This window comes from Monopterus albus, unplaced genomic scaffold, assembly GCF_001952655.1.
Source record: "Monopterus albus unplaced genomic scaffold, M_albus_1.0 scaffold3.1, whole genome shotgun sequence".
In the NCBI taxonomy this organism is placed as follows: Eukaryota; Metazoa; Chordata; class Actinopteri; order Synbranchiformes; family Synbranchidae; genus Monopterus; species Monopterus albus.
The window spans coordinates 7,113,976-7,132,897 of NW_018127883.1; the positions used below are offsets into that span (position 1 = coordinate 7,113,976).

The 18,922-nt window shown below is 40.3% G+C and overlaps 2 protein-coding genes across 7 annotated transcripts in view; one reads left to right on the top strand and one right to left on the bottom strand.

Annotated features, from left to right (window-relative positions):
• cdh23 (cadherin-related 23) overlaps positions 1 to 18,922 on the top strand; it is a 163,217-nt gene that overhangs the window by 127,549 nt on the left and 16,746 nt on the right. For 4 of the 5 annotated variants that reach the window (XM_020598881.1, XM_020598898.1, XM_020598907.1 and 1 more), the window contains 10 exons: positions 76 to 211; positions 680 to 1,068; positions 1,448 to 1,549; positions 1,705 to 1,707; positions 1,919 to 2,068; positions 2,525 to 2,653; positions 3,027 to 3,155; positions 3,399 to 3,626; positions 17,788 to 18,009; positions 18,100 to 18,219. In XM_020598881.1, coding sequence (XP_020454537.1) covers positions 76 to 211; positions 680 to 1,068; positions 1,448 to 1,549; positions 1,705 to 1,707; positions 1,919 to 2,068; positions 2,525 to 2,653; positions 3,027 to 3,155; positions 3,399 to 3,626; positions 17,788 to 18,009; positions 18,100 to 18,219 — 1,608 coding nt within the window. Of the gene's footprint in view, positions 1 to 75; positions 212 to 679; positions 1,069 to 1,447; positions 1,550 to 1,653; positions 1,708 to 1,918; positions 2,069 to 2,524; positions 2,654 to 3,026; positions 3,156 to 3,398; positions 3,627 to 17,787; positions 18,010 to 18,099; positions 18,220 to 18,922 lie in introns of those variants that run through there. The other variant, XM_020598914.1, reaches the window with a different exon arrangement.
• vsir (V-set immunoregulatory receptor) lies at positions 4,612 to 16,594 on the bottom strand. 2 transcript variants are annotated; one of them, XM_020598948.1, is made up of 8 exons: positions 16,445 to 16,594; positions 16,252 to 16,392; positions 10,860 to 11,276; positions 10,518 to 10,565; positions 10,315 to 10,425; positions 10,075 to 10,102; positions 9,308 to 9,468; positions 4,612 to 7,008 (listed from the first exon to the last, which is right to left on the bottom strand). In XM_020598948.1, exons 2-8 carry the CDS (start codon positions 16,337 to 16,339, stop codon positions 6,971 to 6,973), a joined length of 891 nt encoding a protein of 296 aa, XP_020454604.1. In that variant the 5' UTR covers positions 16,340 to 16,392; positions 16,445 to 16,594; the 3' UTR covers positions 4,612 to 6,970. The 2 variants fall into 2 exon arrangements, with proteins under 2 accessions (XP_020454604.1, XP_020454596.1); XM_020598940.1 differs by having other exon boundaries at positions 16,252 to 16,346; positions 16,393 to 16,594.

Consider the following 18,922-nt stretch of genomic DNA (forward strand, 5'->3'; position numbering starts at 1 on the left):
AGCAGGATTCCATTAATCTATTTATTGGAGGTCAGCAGGTCAGGGTATAGTTGATGTGCATGTCTTCCCCTGCAGGTGATCATATATGTGGATGATGCCAATGACGAAGTGCCAGTGTTTACCCAGCAACAATACAACCGTCTGGGCCTTAGAGAGACCGCTGGCATTGGTACCTCTGTGATTGTGGTGCGGGCCACAGACCCTGACACGGGTAAGTCAGATCTCACACCAGTCAACAGATGTTCTTGTTGTCAACCCTTCAGTATCCCTGAGTTTTACCATAAACAGAAAGAGCCTTTTAACAGACCTTTTTTTGTTTCTTGTTATATCACACTTCTGCTCCACAGTTCAAACTTCCTCTATTCACTTCCCCTGGTGTAAAGGGATTCTGGTGCTATTACATACATATTCCAAAGCATTACAGCAGGCCAGAAACTGAAATAAACCCAACAAAGGCAACAGTGAAGAGTGTCAACAGCTGCTGAACATAACACAGAATTGAGGAAGCTGCTTGCATGTATCTATAGCTTCAGTGTAACAGTGTTTCAAGATTTCCAAATTAATTACTGTATCCTAGCAGCTACCGGAAACTCTCACAACAGTTTAAGAAAAAACAAGTTTTGAAGTCATTATTAGTCATTATTACCACCTACCCCATTCCTACTTGTCTCTTGTTCAGGTGATGGTGGAGCTGTGGCTTACGCCATTGTTTCTGGCTCGGATCGCAAGTTTGAGGTAGACATAAGCACCGGCCTGGTTACCACTGTAGACTATCTGGACTACGAGACCAAGACCACCTACCTGATGAATGTCTCGGCCACTGACCAGGCTCCACCCTTCCACCGAGGCTTCTGCACCGTCTATGTGACATTACTTAATGAGCTGGATGAGGCCGTGGCCTTCCTCTCTGCCAGTTATGAGGCTTCGCTACGTGAGAACATCGCCACGGGGACAGAGGTTGTCCAGGTGCGGGCCCAGTCAGCCGACAACTTGAACCAGCTGACTTATCGCTTTGACCCTGATACGTCACCTGCAGCTCTGGCCCTCTTCAAGATAGACAGTGTCACGGTGAGTGAGGGAGCAGTGGAGGAGCTCACTGAAGAGATGAACACAATGTACATGTCTCTTGTTTGTACACTTCAAAGACTACGTCCACCTTCGGTCTAATATATTTCATCCATTAATCACAGCGTGATTCAGTAACACCTCTTCCACTGTGATTTCAGCTAATGCTCTTGTTGCCTCATGACTGTAAGCTGATCAAAGAGCTTATTTGCTTTGAAGTCATTTGATTCCTTTGATAGAAGAAAAATGGTGACTTTTTGAAATTTTTGATTTTTATGATACTTGCTAGACTTTCTTCCTGTCTGTCACATTGGGAAGATTATTGTTTTGCATGGAATCTTTATGGAGGCGGGGATGCATGCTGATGTGTTTGATGTTTCAGGGCCGTATCACAGTGACAGGCCTGCTGGACAGAGAGAAGGGGGATATGTACACCTTGACTGTTGTGGCTGATGATGGAGGACCTAAAAAGGACTCCACTGTGGTATGATGCTTCACTATGCATTTAGTTATTTAAGCCCTACCTTTCTTTTTCATGTGCAGTTTTAATTTATTACAGTATATGTTTATGTATCTGTTTTGTTATAGAAAACCTAATGACATTCCTCTTTTATTCTATGCATCTCAATGGGACTGTAGAAGGTAAGACTTGTTTTTATAGACCTCAAAGGACAGTATGAACTGTGTTCTTCTATAAGACATTCTTGAAGAAGACATTTTTAATCTCACTGACATTTTTCTGGTTAAATAAATCTTGATTTTTGGTCTCGTGTCTTGGCTGAATTAATTCCAAAGGTAAGTATAATTTAAGTGGTGTGTGATAGAGACCACATTTGATCTTGCCTCTCAACAGGTTTCAATCACCATTCTGGATGAGAATGACAACAGTCCAGAGTTTGACATCACATCTGATACTTCAGTGAGCATCCTAGAAAACACACCCATCGGGAGAAGAGTGGCACTAGTGGCTGGAAGGGACAAAGATGCTGGATTGAATGGACTGGTGAGAACAATGACAAAAAGGAAATAAATTTACCTACTCAGACAGAAAGAAAAATATTAGTTTTAAAGATCGTACAGTATCTATGGCTCTTGAACAGCAAACAATCAATTAATCTAATACCTTTAAAAACGTGAGCAACACCATACAATCATCACCAAAAAGACAGGCCTCTATAACATTTTTCAGTGGCATTCCTTGTCTATTTATTTAATCTTCTTTCTTTTGCTTCACGGAGGTCTCAGTTGTGCGTCTCCTTGATTCTTTAGTATGTGGTGTGATTTATTCGAGACTTAGAACCTAGACAGCCAAATACAGTTATTCAACTATTCACACATTATGAGTAACTTTATGATCAGAGTTTCTGATTGAACTGAAAGCTGATGTGGCATTTTTATTCCTTCACTCTGTCTCTCCCCCTTTATCTTTGTCATATTTTGCCTCATTTCTCACTTTCAGGTCAATTTCAGTTTGGTGGCAGGCAACATGGAGGATGTGTTCAAGATCAAGACAGTGAACCACACATATGGAGAGGTTTATGTCAATGCTCCCCTGGACAGAGAGTCAGTAGACCGCTACCTTTTGAAGGTTAGGCAGCAAATCCACCTGTAGTTATGACATCTTTCACTACATACCTCTATGGACATATAACTCTTTCCTACATCTACCCTGACTCAATATCTAATCTCAGAACAAAAATAAACTGCTTACATGTCACACTTATTTTATTGTATGATATCTGTGGCCATTTTTTAGGTTTGGAACTTATCTGATATTGAAATATTAGAGAGGAACTCACACTACATCCTACACTATTGCACAGAACTACCAACCCTGAATGTGCGGTATATTTCTAACCAAGTGCTGAGGAAGACGTGCATACATTTGATCTCACCTTGTCCCCTATGTGACTGTATGCTGTGTGTGTACATACATAGTCAGTACGTGTATGTTGTTACAGGTGCGTGCCACTGACAATGGGTCACCTCCCAGGCAAACAGATCAGTCCCTCACCATCAACATCTTGGATGTCAATGACAATGCACCTGTTATTGAAAGCCAGAGAGGCTACAATGTCAGCATAAGCGAGGTGGGCACAACACACTCACATCCCATGGAGCGTGTTGTTCAGTGTTTTGTCCACACATGATTTGCTGTCAAATTTGCATGTTTTAATAATTTTGTATGTATCTTGAACAAAAGCTGAATAATGTTACTGGTATAATTAGTGATTTTTAGTTTCAGAATAATATTTAACTATTTTGTCACAGGTTTCCATCTATTCCACTGTAGGCAATCAATAATGGGGCTCCTTTTTTTATTTAAATTGCAGAATGTCGGAGGAGGTACGTCAGTCCTCCGAGTGACAGCTACTGATCGAGATATCGGTCCCAACGCCATGCTGTTTTACTACATAACCGCTGGAAACCAAGACCTGACGTTCCGCATGGACCGTGTGACAGGAGAGATGGTGACACGGCCAGCCCCTCCTGACCGAGAGCGCCAACAAGAGTACCAACTCACTGTCACTGTGGAAGATGATGGGACGCCGCCTCTGTCGGTAAATCTATCCCAACTTATCAAATTATTTCAATTAAGTCCTAAATACTTTGTATTGTTGTGTTAGTCATTGTAATGTCAGTGCGTCATTTTATGATTTAAAATAATTTCTTTTTAAACATATATTTGGCAGTATGACACAGTAACCTTTACAAAATGGTGAAAATCAAATCTGAGTCAGTTGGTGGGTCTTCTTCATCTTTCACAAGCACATCTTATGACCAGAAGAGGGCTCTGTTGTGGACAATCAGTCCACTACAAACTGACAGATGCACCTGTTCTGGGGATTCTGCCTCCTTATTTACCTGCCTTAATCCAGGGTACAGTATAAATCAAATATGGAGCATAGTAAGACAACATGGTTCAAACAGCCCAAACAATAAATCAAATACAGTGGTTGGTTTATCTTCTGTGTTAGCTGATCAGCTGCGAAGCCACAGGAAACACCTTTTGTAAACAGGAAGGTCACATCTCCAAAAAGAAAAAAAGGTGTATGTGTTGCTTTTCCTGTTTTGATGTTGACAACATTTAAATGGCTCGTTTATTGTGTTCAGAGAGAAGTATATGTACTATAGGTGTCATGTTGACAGTTGTACTGTTAAGTGGCCTTTTTTTTTTTTTAACCTAGCAAGTCTAGGGCCCACAGTAGGATGTAACAGGTACAAACTATAATGATATGGCTCTTGTTAATACAAGAAAACTAGAAATAACACTGTAGACCAGACATGGTCAGCACCAAACCTCCTTCCTCCCATTTAAAGGCTCTTTTCTCATAAAACAAGATACTAAGATTGTTTTATCATTTTGTCTTCTTAATGGCAGACTCCCTCTGATGTGCACCAGCTTAAAGGCACAGAAGTGGAACACCCTTGTTCCATCTATAATAACTCCCTCGGCAGCAAGTGCAGCACGTCCTTGTAGTCCTTGATAGTTTTGGAGACCTGCCAGTTGCAAGGAACACTGATTTCAAAGATTAGACACAAGGCTTTAAGCTTTAAGGTTCCATTTTATTATAAAAGCTACAGCCAGGACTATTTTCAAATGCAAAATATGTACAAGCCTTTTATAGTATAACACACAAACAGAATTTACAAAGTTGTGTGCAATACAGTATGCATGCACAGACGTATAAACCACACCACAGTTATTTTTTTGAAAGTGTAACAAATTTGAAAACACGCATACACACACACACACACACACACACACACACACACACACACACACTTTGGTCTCTTTATACTGTAGTTGTGAGGACACTCATTGACATAGTGCATATCATAGCCACTTACCCTTCCCTTAACCATCATAACTAAATTCCTATCCCCTACCCTAACCTAAACCGTATACTCAGTTTTAATTCCAACCTGAGCCCTAAAACAAAGTCTTAACCCCCAAACAGCCTTTCAAGTTGTGAGGACCAAAATGTCCTCACAATGGCAAAATCTTCACACAATAATGTTATTATTACTAAAATTGGTCCACACAACCATAGAAAGATGGGCACATACAGACACAATTGAAAACACAAATACTCAAACACTGACTGTCCAAAGAATTAAAATCTTCCAACAAGAAAAAAACAACAGAACATGTTATCTGCAATACCCCGTCCTGTACACCTACTGTGCATCAAAAGATGACTTCCGTTATGTGCCATCGGTACACATTTTACCTCACTGTGGAAAAACCACCAGTGGTTTTGCATAATCATACACAATGTTGCATCAATATTGCAATCACTTACAATTCCTTTCCCTTTCTTTTATTTTGTGTGAATAGTCTTTGGTTAAAGTCATTCCTTCTCACACACACAAAAAACAGGAAAAAATACTAATATACAAGTCCCAACAAAAATTTAAAAAACAACAAAACTATTTACAAAACAGATCAGTCCCTCACCATCAACATCTTGGATGGAAGTTTTATGCTGGTGTTTTTCTTTTAATAAAACAATCTCTTAGGCTACATTCAGAAGAAAATCATTAAACATTTTACTCTTAATTATTAAACTGTACATGAGCATGAATGACAAGTATCAACTATTTAAAAAAAAGAAGAAGAATTTTTGCCCCCTAAACACTGCGTTGACTGCAATTTTCAGCACTTTATGAATATAGATATGGCCACTGTGAAGTGCTGCATTTCTGAGAGCACAAGAAGGAAGGACAGCATTTAGAGTAACAGAGCTGACAGTAACTGAAGTAGCAAGGTGGGAAGAAAAAAGAAGCCGAGGCCAAGTAAAAATGATACAGAGAGACAGTGTAATGCCATAACAACGAATTACTGTCAGCTGTACAATTACTGTACAAGAATATTGGAACTTCTCAGATGACTGAAGCTTTGGTGTGAAGCTATTAGAGCACTTTATTACAATGACAGGGATAAGAGAGAGCCTCAGCTCTATTTCGCACCTACGGTTCAAATGTGTTTGTGGGGGGGGGCACCTGATGTGATCAGTGGATGCTCTCGGTGTGTTATCACTATGTACCATTTAATGGGGAAGTGTCAAACTACACAGAGCAGCACGCAAGCACCACACACTTCTGTTTTAGGTTCTCTTCACTTCCTTAATTGTAATGTAATATTCCTGCACTCACGTGCTGAGGTCCATACCTTGTTACCATTAAATCTTGTCATTATATGCCATTTCCCACAAACAGCAAATGGATCATCTCAGTTTAATAGTGTTTTTTTTTTTTTTTAATCACACTATTGTTGTATATTTACTATGGTATCATGTGGTTAGTCTGCTTTGTGTTCACACCACAAACTGCACCACAGTTCAGTTTGACAGTAGACAAAAACAAGGCGGTGTGCAGTGCAGTTCTTTGGCTTTTGTTGTTTGGAATTAGAGTGCACACCAGCCTAAAAGAGCCAAACAATAAATGCACCTTTTTATTGAACTGCATCAAATGTATTAGGTGTGAAAAAACCTAGACCTTAAGGTCCACAGAAACTGCATCTTAACACGCCACCCCTGCACATGGCCTGGACCCCCGACACTTTGTGTTCGTGTCAGTCAGCAGGCACCACCAGACTAGGGCACCTGTTGGTCCATGAGCTGTTGTCAACGTTAAATGGAACATCACAAACCCAGAACCTGCCACAAGTGCTCACAAGCAAAGGTTCGCTTTAGACCTTCCAGCAATTGTTGTAGATGTAAATCGTTTAAAATAAAAGTACGCTCCCTCCTGCGGTCCAGACAATGTATAGATGACAGTTCCTGCAGAGGTTAATGTTAGCTGATAAGGACAGCATCACAATGGAGATACAGAGAAGAGAGAGAGCTGCTGGACTGTTTCCAGGACAGCAGTTAGGATGTTGAATAGGCTTCATCCACCTTTAAACTTGCTGGAGGTCTGGAGACTCAGGAATGACGTCTAGAACAGAGAAAAGAACAAGACAGTGAGGGCACAGACATGATACCAGGTAATCACAATGTATCAAGATACACAAATACATATTTGTTTTTGTGCTGATGGGGAAATTTACATACAGTGCCTATAAAAAGTATTCACCCCCTTGAATGTTTTACCCTGTTATTGATTTTCAATAACCTTTTCTCTGAGTTGCTTGGAGTGTTATTCTGTCTTCATGGTGTAATGGTATCCAGGAATAGTGATTAGCCAGTGGCTGGACCTTCCAGACACAAGTGTCTTAATACTACAATCACTTGAGACACATTCACTGCACTCAGGTGATCCCCTTTTCACTAACTGTGAGACTACCAGCACCAACTGGCTGATTTAGGTCAGTCATTTTAAAAGGGGTGAATATTTATGCAATCACTTATTTCCCATTACATATTTTTATTTAACTGACATTACTTTGTTTTCATTTTGATATTAAAGAGGGTTTTTTGTAATTTTTTTGTCAAAAAAGCCAAATTATATTGACTATGATTTATAAAATCAATAAAAGGGTAAAATATCCAAGGGAGTGCATACTTTTATAGACACTGTAGTAGAACGTTTGGACATTCAAAATTGCACTTCCTGCCTAAAATACACACCTTCTACATTTTAGAATAGTACAAACACAGACAGAGACTGATAGATTTCACAGAATAAGTTTACTTGAAAATACATGTAAAAGCGGAACAAAGAGGCCTTAACTCTCAGTTGCGACATGTTAAAGATAAAAGGGAACTGCTGCTAGTTCAATTCCACTCAGCTTAAGGTCAGCTAGCCAAAAAAGATGAAGAAGAAAGCTGACATTTGGCTTTTATCCACATAACATGAAACCTCAGACAAGAAACCTAAACTTGTGTAACTGTAAAGGAAATGAGCTTTGGCAGGGAAAATCCATGTTAACAAATGTAAAAGATTTATTTTTATTTTTTTTTTGTAGAAATTGTCATGGTTTTATCAGTATTTGTCTCTCTCCAGAGGAGAAATAATAGCTGTAATCTGAGATGTCATCAAGCAGTGGAAGTTTCCATCTGTCACTTACAATAAGCAGAGGTTTTCCTGCTAATGACATTACCTATTACCAGAATTCAGTATGGGTACATGAGCTGAAACTGCAGCATCTCAGTTAGTGGGAGTGATCCAGTTTTATCTTATACTTATATTTGTCGGTTGTAGTAGACGGAAAAACAAAAGTTTCCATGTTTAAGACTTTTTTATGAGAGTTTGAGACTTTGAGTGTTTACGAGACCGTGCATGATTGCTCACGGAATAGAAGTAACACTTCTGTCCTTTGTGAGTGTGTGCTGCCAGGAAACAGGGCAATCTGCCTCAGTATGTCTGGAATGTCTGCACAGGTGTCCTGGGAATCAGTAGAAAAACAGTCCGATTGAACCCCTTCACCGTAACTAAATTTTCAGTATTATTTCAGCTCGAGTCTGACAGAAAGGCAGAGAGGCCATTAGTGTTAAATAAGAGCACTGTTGGGTAGAGGACAACGTGCGAGGGAGGCACAAGTTTTCAGCAGATGACAGCAAAAGGAGGTGGATGCATTTGTATGGGTAAGAGAAATTAAGCTTCCTAAGGAAAACATCTTTTCTTAACCACGTCATCTCAACCCAGCTGTTTTGAGTGTGAGCGTGCAGTCTCTCACAAAAATGTGAACACTGTACACCAACACTTCCCCCAAATGCAGGGTGTTTCAGCTGAAGTACACACAGTCATGGATGTTCTTCTGTTGCATCAGTCTTTTACCAAACTGACGCTACATTTTGCAATACCATTTCCAAAACTGTCTTTGCGTAATGCAGTTAGCTGTCACTACTTGCGTGCTTTTTTTTGCGTCATATGAGTATCGAGTGTGAATATGAAGGGAGTCAGGTTCAGAATGTAGTTAATAAGGCATGTATTATCAGTGGATATAGTGCACACTCACTCCTAAACTGAAAGGCAGCCATGTAAATGAACTCCTGTAAAAGTGAGATAACTCATACTCAGCTTTCTTTGTGTTATGGTGCTGGTCCAAGGGAGGTTTGACTCAGGCTAAAGGGCACAGTGAAGAGTGGGTGAGATATCAGTATTTCCCAGTGTGTGCTGAGTGATTTAGTAGTTTTTATATTGTTTAATAATTAGCTTTAATCAGTAGATGACTATTGTGTCCTGTCCTACTTTTTGTCCCTTTCAGTGTCTTGACCTGAATATTGGGCACACAGTAGTTTGAGTTGCTTTTGTGTTGTCATGATGTATAGTTTTGTGTGTGTTTGTGTCCTACCTTCTACTGGAAAGAATACGTATGCAGGAGGAGAAAGGGGGGTTCCTGGCTCAGACAACAGGTGGCGTCCTGTCTCAGAAGCCTGTCTGGTCATGATCTGAGAAACGGTACGGGTTTTAGTCTGTGGTGATCCCCCAAGAAACACTGGGTTCTCGTGGCCACTGACAAACATACAGACACAAGAAAGACAAGTATATAGATTAGTAAGAAATGCTGGCATGGCAAAGCAAACTGTTACAACACTCATCTGTTGCTCAAGACATTTTGAAGGTATATGTCTGTCATGTTTGTGCTCTAGCAGTATTCAAGGCTTTAATACTTGATGTTTGTTGTTCAGAAATGAACATTTACTACTATACCAAAATGGTTTATAATTTATAAATCATGCAGACTCATGTAGAATGTTGTTTTAATAGCCTGTATACGTGCATAGAATGCACCTTATCTTAAAATAACCAAGCAATGGGCATGACACACTGCCGGTGTTCTGGGCAGAGGTCCTTTTTGTTGCACAGTAGGTTATGTAAATGAACATGGTAATGGTTTATTTGTGTTTTTAAGCTGTTTGTAGCTCTTGAACAAGTAAAAGTTCATAGGACTTTAGTTGTAATGCATTATAGTATGATTAGGGAATTTGGCAGAAATGTTGTGGCCACTACAGACAGTAGTAGAATATCCATGTAAACAGTGTTATTATTCTCAAGAGAAGCTGTGTTTTGAAGCTGCTCTGTGAGATCAGCTGCCTGACTGACTGTGGGAAAACCTACCTGTCCATCCTCACCAGCTCTTGTGCACCTGGGAGAGAGGAAACGGGCTATTGTGAATGAACTGAAACGGATATAGCATGAATGTGCTTCCTACTGTATGAAATACTCTTAATCTACCTCACTGACTCAGTGGTCAGACAAAAACAGGTCAGACAAAAACAATATTGGTCATGACAGCTGACTTGACCCGCAGCATGGACATGGAACTTAAAATGCGTGTGCGCGCCCAGTAATACATACGTCTGTTTGTCTGTGCACTCTGCCTCTGTTTGTACACAAGCACCAGAATAAGAGGCAGGAAGAGCAGAGCCAAGATGCATGCTGCTACAGCCAGGGCCACTGGCGCAGAGCCTGGGGAAGCAACAGAGACTGTGAGTTAAATAAATGGAATAACTGGCCCATCATTCATTGGCTATGAAGCCTTGAATAAAGTGACATACTACCTGATGGGGCGGGATCCCAGACAGTGCAATCTTGAGAGCCATTTCTCCCTAGAAAGAGAGCAAATGCATTGACTATACACAGTATATTACAATGTAGCACTGATGTTGGTTTTTCCTGTTAAATGCAACAGATGCTATTCACCATAGTGTGTGACATTTAGGCACAAAGTTGAAGGCCACAATGAGATTTCATAGACCACATCACACAGACAAAAGGAAACTAACCATCAACTTGCCCTACTTACAGTAACAGCTTGCATAGGACACTGAATTAACCTCTTCCCCTTTGAGTTTACCATATACTAACTTAAGGCTTCACAGTAATACATTTCATGTCCTTACGTGGTGTAATTTGGAGGATAACGTGGCTGTGAGTTTTGTCAACGATGGAAGGATGTTTATTTTCCACCTGTACGTCCAGGATCTCACAGCAGTAGCGACCCTGGTCAGCACCGGTCACGTTCTCCAGAACCACCCAGAAGTTCTGCCCTTTACGCTCATAATGCATCCCTGGTGGAAAGCTGTGATTGGCATGGGAATGATGAATGATGTTGGTATTACGTGGGCCCTGGTGTCTCACACAGTGCTTGTCACTGTGGGGTGTGAAGAGCCAAATGCGCTTTACGATATCGCTGGAGTGCAAGGCAGCACCACTCTGGGTACACATCATTCTGACAGTTGCGCCCTCAGGACAGCTGTAGTACAGGTGAGGAGCAGAAACGCTTATTGTGGAGTGGCCATGGGACATCTCACCTGTAGCTGGAGAGACAACACATATGGAAGAATATAGGCAATACATGTAGTAGATCAGCAACATTTGTTCCCTGAGTTGTATTTTTCAGACAGGCATATGTCCCTGGCTATAGATACCATCACAAACAACCTCTACCAGTCAAAGGTTTAAGTTAGAGATGATAACATTTTGGGATATGGCTGTGATTAGGGTTAAATTCTGCCAATCCCAGTGGAAGAGATGGGATTTATATGAGAAAACTACAGAATGTGCCTGACAAGCTCAACCTAGGGAACACAAATTTAAAGGAATAAATATAAGTAATTTAGATCATTTATGCTAATGTATGTAAATTGCTACATTCTAGATTTTTTGAATAGCTTTATTCATATAATACAGATAACCACAGTGCAACAACTAATTATAGCAATTACCAATCACCACATGGATTTAAAATCCAGCAAAAATCCACACACCTCGCATCCATCCATCCATCCATCCATTCATTATCTATACCACTTATCCTGAAGAGGGTTGTGGGGGGTTGGAACTAATTCCAGCTGACACTGGGCGAGAGGCGGGGGTACATCCTGGCCAGGTCGCCCGTCACCATGCTTCCTTTTTTTTTTTTTTTTTTTTTTTTGTTTGGTTGTTTGTTTAGTTTAGTTTTTTTTTTTTGCCTTTGAGGTCAGCACAGTTTGTATCCTCTTCTGTATATTTGTACTGTGGTTAGAGATAGTACACAGTCTGCTGGTTAAACTAAATACACTATCCTCCTCTGGATGTTACAGTTGTTTGATCCTTTCAGACAGCCACAGCGAGACACTAACCAATGCATATATGATCTAATGTGACATCTGTTTTGCCATCAGACTTGTAGAAATCAGACTGATGTTTTGTTGCTGGCTGGTATCATTACCCAGTGACTGCAGTGAAACAGCCCATTATTTCTCAGAAGACTGCACACGGACACAGATTCTCTGACACGTACCTTGTATGAACATTCAGGAAATCAAAAAGACAGCTGTGACTTGCTGCGTATTGCATAAACCGCTCTCTCACTCTCACATGCCACAATATTGCCTTCAACCACATCCTGTTAAGACTTTACTGCAGCAATGGAATGCACACATATATAAAATCTTTAATGTGTGCTCTGAATGGTTATTTCATTGTAGTAACACAACAAAATAACGGTATCCTTGATCTAAGCCGTCATGGAGCCACTATCTACACCTCACCAACAAAAACAACGCTGGCCCAGTATAATCTATAAAATGCACCCCCAAGTGCTAAGTGCTGCAGAGTTGACAGGAAGGTTGCATGGGAGTGTGTCAAGCATGTGTGGGGGTGGATTGCCATGAAAAAGAAGTATATGTGCAACTGTGTATTGATGCATGCAGAAATTTTTACAGTGTGTGTGTGTGTGTGTGTGTGTATGTTTGGAGGGTAAATGATCAGTGTCAAGATTTGAGGAGTGGACTTCCTTTCTGACTTGTCCGAGAAAACAAATACAGCTCCTCCTCCTCCTCCTCACTACTCAGAAACTTGTTTGAAGGCGAGTTAGAAAGCTGCTGCTGCTGCATAACTCTTTATGGGCTAAACACTTCAAGCAGGGTGCACCCCTACCAACAACAATGATGTCACTGCAGGAGTTGTTGCCAATGTGAAAACTGATTTTTTTTTATTTTTTTTTGTCTGTTTTTTAATGCACTGCCACTACTTTTGAGAGGGCAGCAGTATAACCATGCCTTTTGGGTCAGTTAGAACATAGATGAGGAAGCACAACAATTGCTTGTCTAAATGTCACTATCAGTGTTAAGTAGTCAGTTTACACTGAACAGGAACTACAGTAGCACATCAGTCAGCGTCCTTTGCTTTCCGATTAGCTTTGCATATACAGTACATGTGCATCCTGTGTTTGTGTCACAGAGTGCCATTTAAATGCCATGTTCCTGTGTTTGTGGCTGAACTCTGTACCAGCCATTGTATGTTGAGAAAAGCAATAGGAAGAGCAGAGTGGTTGATTAAAGTGAAAATGTTGCCCCGGCAGCTGTTCCTGCTACTGTGGTGGGACAATAAGAGGGGAAGGACTTCCCCTCTCCTGTTTCACACCCACCATGCCTTCCTCCTTGCCCTTCTTTTTGGCAACTCTTCCACACTTTTTCCTGTACACTATTGGAGAAGGGTTTCTGGCAAAGTAGAGAGAGTATTTTTGTTGTAAAATATGTTTAATATACTTTAAAACTGAACCATGATGTTTTTAGATTAGACAGCCAAAACCTGTCAGCTATATAGCACTACTGTACACAACAAATATATAGGAAATCACATATGGCTTACTCACAAGATATGACCTTTAGAGAGGAGTATTTGGAGACAATGAGTATCATTTGTTGTACCATCTCAGGTGCCAGGTGGGTGGTGTTACTACTGTGTCAGCACTCTCAGAGCTGTCTTGATGTGGTTGCAGCCAGGTAAAAACAGACAGCAAGGTTTGCACTGTGTGCGGAACTAACAGGATTTTTTTTCACTTGTACACAACAGACAACTGTCATTGGGCTCTATTATAGATCCTTCTCTGATCTCGGGATCTTGATGGCCCCTGAGGGTCCAGAAACAGGCCTGCCTTTGTTTTAAGCCTGAATGCCACCTGTGTGAGAGATGTTACCTCTGACAGCTTTCTTTAGTATTCACATCAGCATAGATTTTGGGTATTACACATCTTCATTTCTGCCAACTTCAGCTACTTTTTCTGCTGAGTATGCAGTATTTGTATTACTGTTCTGCATTAATGGGGTGCTAATACAAAAAAAGCTAAATTAAACACGGTCTACTGGTAGATCTGGTATCCTTTGATTTGCACAAACTCTCTACCTGTGTTTGTACAAGGGTTGCTTACCCACACACACATGCACCTCAAACCCCACCCATTTCACACCTACTGTAATGGTAATGATAATCAACCCGTTACATGGTGTTAATGAAACCAGCAGGAGAATTAGCCTCTCCACACACACACACACACACACACACACACACACACACTCTCACAGATGAGAGAGTTTCAGATGAAACTTGCAGTTGCATTAGGCATCTTCTCAGCAGCAGGAAGTGTGAAAGCTTGGCACATCAGACAGATACTTAGTCACAAAATGAAACACTTACAGGTCATTGACACAGGTCATAATTTTCAGGGATCCAAGAATGAATATAATAATTTGCTGTGCTTTTCTTATTTTGTGATCAACATTCAGTCTCAACCTTCATTTCCTCTAAAGTTACATTGTAATTTTAACTATGTGGCTAAACGCTCACACATAATTGCAACATTGTTACCTCATTTAACTATCATTTTGAAAATGTTAAAGGGCCTTTTGAAACAATAAAAGTTCAATCATTACATAAGTTTTACAGAGTTCATTATTTTTTGTCTAGTTTGCCCATTTCCTCTCTTTTTTTTGGTCTTTCCAATTTTAAATGCTTTTCATACTGTAAGTATTTAATATGTTTCTATTGTAATTAAATATCTCCTATCTGTACTAGGAGTACAGTGAAGCACAGTAGGATGATGTTTTTGTTGCTGTCACTAGAGTAGAGTCAAGGCTCTCCATCCTTGGCTGTTCCCAGAGTCCCCAGTGTGGAGGCTGCTTGCGTATGGAGATTTTTTTTTGTGTCAGACTTGCTACATATTAAATATCAGACACTGACATTTTAGTTACAGCTGTTAAAAGGCCATACCCAGAACCATCAGAGAAGAACAAAGGGGCTCCCCCTTCTCTATTTCCCACACAACACACTCACTGGCTCTCTCTCACTTGTCAGACCTGTTTTTGTCAATGGTACTGACCCAGGAAACATATATACTAGCTGTATTCTAATAAAGATTTATTCATTCAGCACAGAACAGATAGGGAGCAGTCCAAACTGAGAGGAAAACAGGCACTGATTAGAAAAGAAACTCTTGGGAGTTTTACAGCCCTGCAGACATAATTCCAGACTTAAAAACCATACAACAGATTAGTTTTTAATCTTTTCTATTTGAAATAGAACAAACATCTCATTTCAGAACAAACATGTCCAGGATGATTCAGGCTAAAAGTTAAGTAAACGTCCCTCGTTGCCTTTGGCAAACTTATCGTGTGAGCTTATCTAAACAGACCAAATCCTAAAGCTGAAAACTGATAACCTCTGCAATGTTTCAGTGGCGTTTGATGTGAAGCACCCTGCGCCCCGGAGGCGGCAGCTGCTTCTCCTCTCTCCTCCCGCGTCAGATGCCTAAACCTAAAGTCATGCCAAAGCTCATGGGAGAGAAAAATCCTGTTTTTAATTACAGCTCCTCTGAATACATAAAAAACTGGCGTGGAGAAGAAATGACCGGTCCGTTAGGTCATCATCCACAGGCGTGTTCCCTGCTGCCACTTTTGACTTTATGGTGGATTTACACTTCACTGCCTCTACCATTAGAACAGTTTCACACCAGATGTTTTCTGTCTACACGAAAGCAACAAACAGATAAAGAGGCGACAGGCATGTATGTTGTCAATTAAATATTAGACGCTGCCTATCTGTGCAGCTGTTTCTGAAATACACGACAAAATTAGGTTTAAAATGTTTCATGGCCGCGTATTAAACATATAGGTTACTAAGAGCTTATACTTGTAAGCAGATATAATGGGAATATCACGGTTTAAGTCAGGGCCATAGTTCACTTAGACCACGTAAAATAAGCAGGCTAACCCTTCCTTCACATCCAGCTCGTATTGGAGCGCAACAGCCAACTTTGTCAACTTAAAAACACCGCACCTACATATTTCTTAGCGCCTGTCTTTTGCTTTTATCCACAATGTACAGTAGGGTTGATTGTTTTCCACCAGCGGACTAAAGTCAGATGATTTGTGACTAAAAGAGTGTGTCAACAAGCTGGTACTCGCCCGGGAAGGTCTTGTCCGTCAGTTAAAGAGGAAGAGCATGGATGTCAGGGTGTTTGTTCTTGCTTACCTCCAGCTATTGAAAACAGGACAGAGCAAATCCAAAACACGCATTTCTTCTCCCAAACTGATGTCCGATAGAGTAATCCCCCTTTCATGGTTGTCCTGATGTCAAACAACAACAAAATGCATAAAGTGTTCGACTCGCGATTTGATGTCAAACAACAACAAAAAAAAAATGCATAAAGTGTTCGACTCGCGATGGAATAAGCTACTTCTACAAGCGGCCTTTGTTCAACTCGTTTTCTCTTCAGTAATACTCTCAACTTTATGTCAAAACACAGAGAAGTGACAGGTCTCTTGCTTGTTTCTGTCCAACTTGAAGCGAAGTTTGCAGCAGGAAAAAGCAACATGATACGCGCTCCTCCCCACCTCTGTGCTCCCACCCCCAAAAGGATGACAAGTGAGGAAACATCTGTCATCAGAAATATTTAAATACATGTATAGTTCACAGGTTGTATCAAGCAAAGCTAGAAATATGCTAACATCAGTCTTTAGTATGGGTAACTTAATCTTACATTTCTCATAATGCAACTCATAAAGTCTTTAATTCATCTGATAAACACCCATAGTTTGCAAATACAACGCATCCAGTTTGTAACAAAGGCCTTTCATTTATAATTAGACTTTTTTTAAGCAGAGATTATATCGATAGCATCACAAAGGATATTTTCTCAGACTTGACAAGCTCAGAGAAGACGTTATAAAAGTGGTTTCACAGACCCAGTACTCGCCTGACCAGTAGGCCTAACTGCTTATCATGTACTGTTCAGCTTGGCTGTTATTGCCAAATTAAAAGGGTTTCTGTGTATTAACATTACATTTCATAGCATACATTAGATAAAGCTGATGTGACGTTTGAATAAACAGTGTGTTTTAGTCTTCAACTCTAATTTATTTGTTGTTCTAGTAAATTTTGATCTTTCTCTAACACAAACCCACTGCTCATGCAGAAATAACAAGATAGTGAACTGATTCCACAGTCAACTCTTACTTTCATTTGATATCATTACTTTTCTTACATGTCAGTGTCTGTCAGTGGTTTAGATTTTACTTAGCTTCCCAGACTGAATAGGTGAAATGGAAATAGAGTTTTTGGCCATGTAACGTTATCTCTCCATCTCACCCACTCCTGAGATTTCCTTTGGATTCTCTCAGGCTCTTTGTCTTTCTGTCTGTAACAAATTCTTACTCTTTAACTGTGTTGTCTCATTCTCTCATGTTAAATGGATCCTGAATATCAAATGTAATGTCATATGCATATCCCCATCATAAATGAAGACCACAGTATGTCTCCTGTGCGGCAGAAAACCTTATTAATCACACTGGGAATGAACAATGTATAAAGAAGTTGGGGTGACTGCACCATGAAGTGGCAAAAAAGCAAGTGCTTAGAGAAAGTGACAAGAAAGTTATTGTAAAATAAAGGGTGATTAAAACTCGGGACCAGCTGACTTGGTGTGTTTGAAGTGATTTTCCTTCAAATAGCAATACACAGTAAATACAGCTGTAAAGGTTTTCTCGTGTATCTTTGTTTCTCATGCAGGCCTCAACTACCATCTATGTTCACATTGTGGATGAAAACGATAATGCTCCAGAGTTTCCTGAAGAGGAGTACATCACAGTGCTGAGAGAGGGACCAGACACAGTGGGTGCCACCATCGCCACGGTAACAGCCATTGACCCAGACGAGGGTCTGAATGGCACCATACGATATGCTATTGCTCAGGGTAACCTAATCCAGACCTTCCAAATCAACAACATCACGGTGAGACATGAAAACCGGTGTACTGAAGTGGTGCAGACAACAGTGAGAAACATCATATGTTAACCTTCTGTATATGATGTGTGTATTTAGGGGAGAATTACAGCTGTAAAGGAGCTGGACTATGAGATCAGCAATGGACACTACACACTGGTCGTCACAGCAACAGACCAGTGTCCAAAGCTTGCTCTTCGCCTGACATCAAGCACAACAGTAAAGATGCAAATGAGACACACTTTTTCATAGTTTCTTTTAACAACAACCTCTCTGCAGATAAAAATAAACTAATATAGATGACATTGAGGATCTTCTGTATACATGCACCTCAGTTCTGTGGTCTTCTTTCTATCATAACATCAATATTTCAACACAGCAAAATGACTCTTGATCTTATAGTCGTAGAGGCAGACATACAGTACAGTATGTGGCATATGTACAGTGCCTATAAAAAGTATTCACCCCCTTGGATGTTTTACCCTTTTATTGATTTTATCAATCAATCATGGTCAATATAATTTGGCTTTTTTGGCAAAAAAAAATTACAAAAAGCCTCTTTAATGTCAAAGTGAAAATGGGTTTCTAAAAAGAATTGTCAATTAAATAAAAATATGTAATGTGAAATAAGTGAGTGCATAAATATTCTGCCACATCAAGTCAATATTTAGTAAATGCACCGATGGCTGCAGTCACAGCACTGGGCCTGTGTGGATAGGTCTCTGTTAGGCTTGCACATCTGGACACTGCAAATTTACTCCATTCTTTGCAAAACCGCTTAAGCTCTGCCGGGTTGCGTGGGGACCGGGCATGAGCAGCCCTTGAGGTCTGGGCTTTGACCTGGCCGCTCCAGAACACTCACCTTGTTTTCTTTAAAGCATTTTTGTATAGCTTTCGCTGTATGCTTCAGGCCATTGTCTTG

Bases quoted from the DNA above. Each gene is read 5' to 3' on its own strand.
- vsir (XM_020598948.1), bottom strand. From the start codon at position 16,339: ATGAAAGGGGGATTACTCTATCGGACATCAGTTTGGGAGAAGAAATGC. The intron at 11,277-16,251 runs GTAAGCAAGAAC...TTGTCTCTCCAG, and splicing joins CCTGTTTTCAATAGCTGGAG to CTACAGGTGAGATGTCCCAT. The intron at 10,566-10,859 runs GTAAGGACATGA...CTCTCTTTCTAG, and splicing joins TATCCTCCAAATTACACCAC to GGAGAAATGGCTCTCAAGAT.